Source organism: Pelobates fuscus, chromosome 1 (genome assembly GCF_036172605.1).
Source record: "Pelobates fuscus isolate aPelFus1 chromosome 1, aPelFus1.pri, whole genome shotgun sequence".
Classification (NCBI taxonomy): domain Eukaryota; kingdom Metazoa; phylum Chordata; class Amphibia; order Anura; family Pelobatidae; genus Pelobates; species Pelobates fuscus.
In genome coordinates, this window is record NC_086317.1 from 419,546,832 (window position 1) to 419,553,898 (window position 7,067).

Genomic DNA, 7,067 nt, shown 5'->3' on the forward strand with positions numbered 1-7,067 from the left:
AGACTATTGATGCTAATTATCTAAACACACTCATGGAGATGTGTATATAAGATCCAAGAGGACGAGAACGGACAGATCTGATGAAGCCGTGAAAACGGCGAAACGCGCCATCACGCAAATCACGCACCATGCATCACACACTACCGGTAACTCCTCCTCCCGGAAGTCTGGACCTGAGACAGCAGCGACAGTATCGGCTGAAAACTGAGGGACTTGTCGACACCCCAAAGTATATTCGGCCTGTTATATTTTATCGTGTACTGTATGCAAAGGAAGGTGAAGTGCAGAGTTGGGCATTAAATATGTGAATGAAATTATTCGTCCGTGCAGTCCTTTTCCTTAAGGAAATATTTGAAGAAGCTGATACAGTTAGAGCAGGCTTTTTCTGCTCTATCTTTGTGAGTGTAAACTTTTGTATTATACTATTAATTGTTTTTTTAAACAGATTTACAATATTATTGTTTATGTCTCTCCCTTTCATATGTTTACTGCCATTGGAGAGGACACATATATGTATGTATAAGTTTTTTTAACAGATTCAGTGCTCTTTATATCACTTTGCACTTTATTACAATTTGCACTTGTGGCACTTTATAAATTTGGTCTTAAAAACACAGCGCACCTTCATTCGGAGTTGTTCAGCATGAAAGTGCCACTTTAAATTAGTTTTTTATACTTACCTGAATTTTTTTACTTAAACATTATTATTTTTTTCTGTAACCATGAAAAGCAATCTGTGTATCGGATATCCTTTTTGCTTAATGATAAGTGCTTGTTTAGCAGCCAATGTTTCAAATAACTGTTACTCTATGATTGTTACTCTTACAAAAAAAATCATAGTAAAAGTGTAAAAGCAACTGACATTTGTTATCTTCTATGAATGAAAACAGTAATGATTTGCAGAATTATTTAAACTCAGTTAATTAAACTTGTATAACATAAAGCAAGCAACAATAAAATAGTTTAGCTTTGAAGTTACAGGTGTGTTGATGCTTTATTTGTTTGAAATCAGTGTAATAATATTCCAAGCAATGCTCATATTAGCCAGTAACATCATTTATTGTGAATGGGTTAACACCCATATCAAGTATAAAAGCAGACAGTTTTTGTACAGAAGATGTGAATCTCCTGTGAAAACCTAACCTGGTCTTGACATCCTTACATCTCGTCAGTGAAAAGAATAATGTCTCATCACTCCATTCTTGGAATCTCTGGACATAAGAACTTCAGCTCCTGTTCAATGGCTTCTCCTAAACATGGGAGCTCACACCACACATTCTCTCACTCCACCAATTCTGGAGTTCATGGTCATAAGACATTGCATTGCTTTAGCAGCACAAGTGCCCATGGTGTGGGTTCCAAAGGACACAAGATTTCAATGGGAAGCTTTTATTCTGGGAAAAGTGGACAAGGATCAGGACATGGATCTGGTCATGGTGGAGGAATAGGCACTGGATTTGGAGGCATCACCTCAGTTACTGTGAACCACGGTCTTCTAGCTCCTCTCAACTTGGAGATGGACCCAAGTATTCAGCGAGTAAGGACACAGGAGAAGAATCAAATTAGGGGTCTGAATGACAAATTTGCTTCTTTTATTGACAAGGTGAGATTATTTTGCCTCATAAAGAATTAGAATATAAAATATAATGTATACATTATTATAACCTGTTCCCCCAAAATTATCTTCCTTTTAAATAACATATGGCCAGGTAAGAAGAAGAGATTGGCCTTTTTGTTTAGTTGATTCGATGCTATGGATGTGGATCTCAGTTGTTTATATTGAACTTCAGCTAATGTTAAATTACAGAAGATTGTAAGACTGCATTATCTCAAATTGTACTGAAATGATTTATATGCATAAAAGTAAATTGTATTGTGATAATGTCATATAAGCTTAATACTTACATTTTCATTATAGTCTAATATAGCAGTGGCCTCTTTCTATATTTAGAAAATTATTTAAAATTTTAAGAGGAATTAAAAAAAATGTCTTCTCTATGGTCAGGTGAGATTTTTGGAACAGCAGAACAAGATGCTGGAGACTAAGTGGGGTTTCTTACAAGAACAGAAGACTGCTCGCTATCATATTGAACCCCTTTTTGAGGCTTTTATCGGTAATCTCTCCAGACAGCTGGAGAATCTGAGTTGTGAGAGAAATCGTCTGGAAGCAGAAAGAACCAATATGGAGCAAACCGTAGAAGAACTAAGGAGAAAGTATGAAATTATTTTAGTATTAGCCCTTACTTGAACATATATACATAAAAAAACGAGTGTTTCTGAGAACAGATAATGAATAATGCAATATATAATATATAGTGCATTTTACAGAACAAATAACTTTCAAGCTTAAATGGTTTTATTCACATACCTTAAATAAAATTATTATTATTATTATTATTTAGTTAAAAAATATGGTCATAAACTGCGTAAACCAGTTACTGAATCAAAGTACAGAATTATTAACATATCCCTTTCTAATCATTGCTTTTTTAAATGACCACATTTTACAACTTAATCTCCATTATTTTACGTAAAATAGGTAATTTGGTGTTCTTTAGAACAATATATACATATACATATCTGTTTTATTTTTTCTGGAGATCATTTTGTGAAGTGTGTTGCATTTAGTATTTTGTACAATACATTTTACATCATATATTTATGTATATTACTTTAATAGTGCTTCTTAATGATTAATATTTCAGATATGAAGAGGAAGTTAATAGACGCACAGCGGCAGAGAATGAATTTGTTGGACTAAAGAGGGTGAGGAAATTGATGTTATTACTCCCAACGTGAACCAAAAAGAAGTTTTGAATAAAAGGGATTATTGTTCTATAACTGTAAATTCCTCTCTCCTTCAGGATGTAGATGCAGCTTTTATGAACAAATCTGAGTTACAAGCAAAAGCAAGTTCCCTCTCTGATGAAATCAATTTCTTGAGAACACTCTATGATGCGGTAAACATATTTTCCAATTTAATATTAAGAATGATCCTTTTTCAGTTACAATATTACCAAAACATTTCAGTTTTTGTACACATGTCTCTTGGGGTAAATACGTGTATTTGTTTTGTTTTACTATAGGAAATAGCCCAGCTCCAGGCTCAGATCTCAGACACCTCAGTGGTTGTGTCCATGGATAACAGTCGGGATCTTGATCTGAATGGAATCATTGCTGAGGTCAGAGCTCAATATGAAGACATTGCTAACAGAAGTAGAGCTGAGGCGGAAGCCATGTACCAGTCACGGGTGAGTCTATCATGCTTAAATCTTAACCATTAAGCAGAGCATATTTTAGTAGATAATTACACTCTTTTTTAATTTTATTTACAGTTTGAGGAGCTTCGCACAGCTGCAGGAAGGAATGGGAATGATCTGCAGAGCAGCAGAGATGAGATCTGTGAATTGAACAGATCAATTCAGAGATTGAACGGGGAGATTGACAATGTGAAAGCTCAGGTGGGTCACGTGGGCCAAAAGGACACTTTTCTAATAAAATAAAAATTATAAAGATCTGCTAAAGAGCTGTATTTACTAATCTTTTATTAGCGCCATGCACTTGAATCTGCAATAAATGAGGCTGAAGAACGTGGAGAATCTGCTGTAAAAGATGCCAAAAACAAACTGTCTGAGCTGGAAGGTGCTCTACAGAAGGCCAAGCAGGACATGGCTCGCCAACTGCGAGAATACCAGGAGCTGATGAATGTGAAACTGGCTCTGGATATCGAGATCGCCACCTACAGGAAGATGCTGGAAGGAGAGGAGGGCAGGTGCGTGAAAAATTCTACTGATATGTTACTGATTCTGAATGTAAACTATGCATTTGTCTAAACTCTGCTATGGTTCGCTTTTTCAATTTTTCCCCTTCTAACTTCATCCTAATTTGTGTACTACTTGAGTCTTTTTCATGATAAAGAATTTTTACAATTATGATAAGCAATGTCTTGTATTCACACTGACCCTATTGATCTGCATCCCAATGCAAACTGCATTGAAGATACACGCACCTCATAAATGGCCATTTCTCCAAAAATGATGTAAGTCATACAGGTATTAAAATCTTCTTGCAAAAGGTTGGAGGGACCATATGGTCTCAGGTCTGATTATAAATTAATTTCTATCAGTTACAAGTTCAGTTAGCTAAAAATTATTTTGAAAAAGGTTTTTTTTTATTCACTGCTAATCGTGTAATGCTTAACTAATAACTATTTTCTTGTTTATTTTAGGTTGTCAGCACATGACTCTGTTAACATATGTAAGTGATATATTACATTGACACATTATTTTAAACCATGTTAATAAAGCTTAAAAATGTGTTATCAAGTGCATGTCGGGACATGCAGTATGATTGTGGGGCTCATTAAATTTATAACATGGTCAGTTTCCTGTGTCTGGTGGTAAATTTGTTTTTGTTTTTTTTAAATTGGAGATATTTTAAATTTCACATATGAATGTGTTTTAAAGTCCATCATACACAAAAAAAAAAAAGAAGATGAAGATGAATACATATAAATATATATCACCTTACATAATGTGTCAAGTAAAACATATACTATTAAAATAAAGTTCAGACATTATGTTATATACTTACTTTTATGTCGTTTCTTATGCACCATAGAATAAAATGAGGATTTGGTAATCTCCAGTTCTATCATCTTCATCCTGAACCATATACCTCCAAATGTTTAATTATGTTGGGCACCAATAAAAATTGTTATTGAGTTGTATGACGATTGCATGCTAATCATTACATTTTGTAACTGAACGTGTTACTTTTATGTTGTTCAGCTGTGCTACACTCTAGCACTGGAGGAAAGCATAGCTCTGGAGGGAGGTCTCACAGTTCTAGCAACCATCAACACAACGGAGGATTCAGTGCCAGTGGAAGGAGCTTGAGCCACATCTCAAAAAGTAAACACAGCACTGGTCATGGACACCACTGTTAAACTTAAAGTATAGCAGAGAGAGTAAGAACTAAAATAAATGTGTATATTTTAGTAAATGCACCGGCCACATATTGCTAATCTGCTGTTTTCAGTTTGCAAAGGATAAAATATATTTAATCTCTTACTCATCATTGTAATTTCTGCATGTCTTGTAGATATGTTATCATTTTCTGTAATGTAGCACTTGATTAAAATTATATTCACACTGCAATTTACAAAATTGTGCTCTTTATTCGGTGTAATTTATAATTGAGTTAATTGCAGATATATTTCAGAATTTGATTGAATGGAGAGAGTGCATCTTTATTAAAGGGACACTATAGTCAACAAAACAACTTTTTCTTAATAAAGCAGTTTTGGTGTATAGATCATGCCCCTGCTTAATTCTCTGCCATTCAGGAGTTAAATCATTTTGTTTATGCAGCCCTAGTCACACCTCCCTGCATGTGACTTACACAGCCTTCCTAAACACTTCCTGTAAAGAGTCATCTAACATTTACACTTCCTTTATTGCAAACCTTTTAATTTTGAATTTCTTGTCTCCTTCTTTGTTAATAGCAAGCTAGGCTTTGCAGGAGACTCTTGTGTGTGATTAAAGTTCAATTTACAGAGCAGGAGATAAAAATGTAAAGTAAGTTACTTCTGATTGAAAATGAAACCATTTTGTTTCCATGCAGGCTGTGTCAGTCACAGCCAGGGAAGGTGTGGCGAGGCCTGCATAAACAGAAACAAACGTGATTTAACTCTTAAATGGCAGTGAATTGAACAGTAAAGCTTCAGAGGCATGATCAATGCACCAAAACTGCTTTATTAAGCTTAAGTTGTTTTAGTGACTATAGTCTTACTTTAATTACAGCAGTCCATAAACAATGATGTAATGTCACAGTTTTGACATTGTTCATGAGGAATACACATTAAGGACCTAAGGTGCATGTGCAGCAATTGTAGCAGTCCATATAAGATGTATTAACAGATGTATTATTATAATGTGCATAAAGATGCCAGGTGTGAGGACCATTGATATTCAAAGGTCTTCATGAGCAAAAGCCTCTAGTGGCTTTCATTTTGGCAACCACTAGAGGCATGTTCTTAGTCAAAGATACATGCTTACACTGCTTACATCTGTAAACCAAAATCACTTCATTAAAATATAGCAAGTTAGCTCTATCTTCCGCGTCTGTGAGTTGAGTCTCTAGTGTATTTTTTTCTCCATATGGTTATATCTGTTTCTCTTTTCATTAATTTCAAATTTCAAAATTTCAAATTTTCTTTAACCCCTTAGTGACCAGACCGTTTTTCAATTTTCTTACCGTTAAGGTCCAGGTTCTTACCGTTAAGGACCAGGGCTATTTTTACATTTCTGCGATGTTTGTGTTTAGCTGTAATTTTTCTCTTACTCATTTATTATACCCAAACATATTATATACAGTTTTTCTCACTATTAATTGTTCTTTCTAAAGATAGAATTATTTTCATCATATCGTCTAATTTACTATAAGAAAATTTTTTAAATATGATGGAAAAATGTAAAAATATCACACTTTTTCGAACTTTGACCCCCCCAAAATCTGTTACGCATCTACAACCGCCAAAAAAAGCACCCATGCCAAATAGTTTCTAAATTTTCTCCTGAGTTTAGAAATACCTAATGTGAACATGTTCTTATCTTTTTTAGGGAAGTTATAGGGCAATAAGTACAAGTAGCACTTTGCTATTTCCAAACCACTTTTTTCAAAATTAATTCAAGTTACATTGTAACACTGATATCTGTCAGAAATCCCTGAATAACCCTTCACATGTATATAAAAGAAGACAACCTAAGGTATTAAACTTGTTTTTTTTTTTTACTCTTTTCATGTAACCATTTTACCACCAATCTATGCCAAATTAAAAAAAAAATAATTGATGATTTTTTTGACACACATAGCAATTTAAGAATACATGTACGGAACTTTAAGGGTTACTGCCAAAGAACACCCCAATATGTATTCGGCAACATCTCCTGAGTACAGTGATACCAGCCATGTATTGGTGTGTCGGGTTCTCTGGGGGTTAAAAGACCTTATTTGGAGGGTGCGCATTCCAGTTTTCAAACTTGGAATTTTCGCAGCTGGTCATC

General features: G+C 34.5%; 1 protein-coding gene across 1 annotated transcript; it reads left to right on the forward strand.

Annotated features, from left to right (window-relative positions):
* The first annotated feature begins 1,133 nt into the window (after positions 1–1,133).
* Positions 1,134–5,146, forward strand: LOC134570541 (keratin, type II cytoskeletal cochleal-like). Its single transcript, XM_063428511.1, has 9 exons — positions 1,134–1,603; positions 2,006–2,214; positions 2,706–2,766; positions 2,865–2,960; positions 3,087–3,251; positions 3,336–3,461; positions 3,552–3,772; positions 4,229–4,257; positions 4,791–5,146. Exons 1-9 carry the CDS (start codon positions 1,184–1,186, stop codon positions 4,946–4,948), a joined length of 1,485 nt encoding a protein of 494 aa, XP_063284581.1. The 5' UTR covers positions 1,134–1,183; the 3' UTR covers positions 4,949–5,146.
* The last annotated feature ends 1,921 nt before the right edge of the window (positions 5,147–7,067 follow it).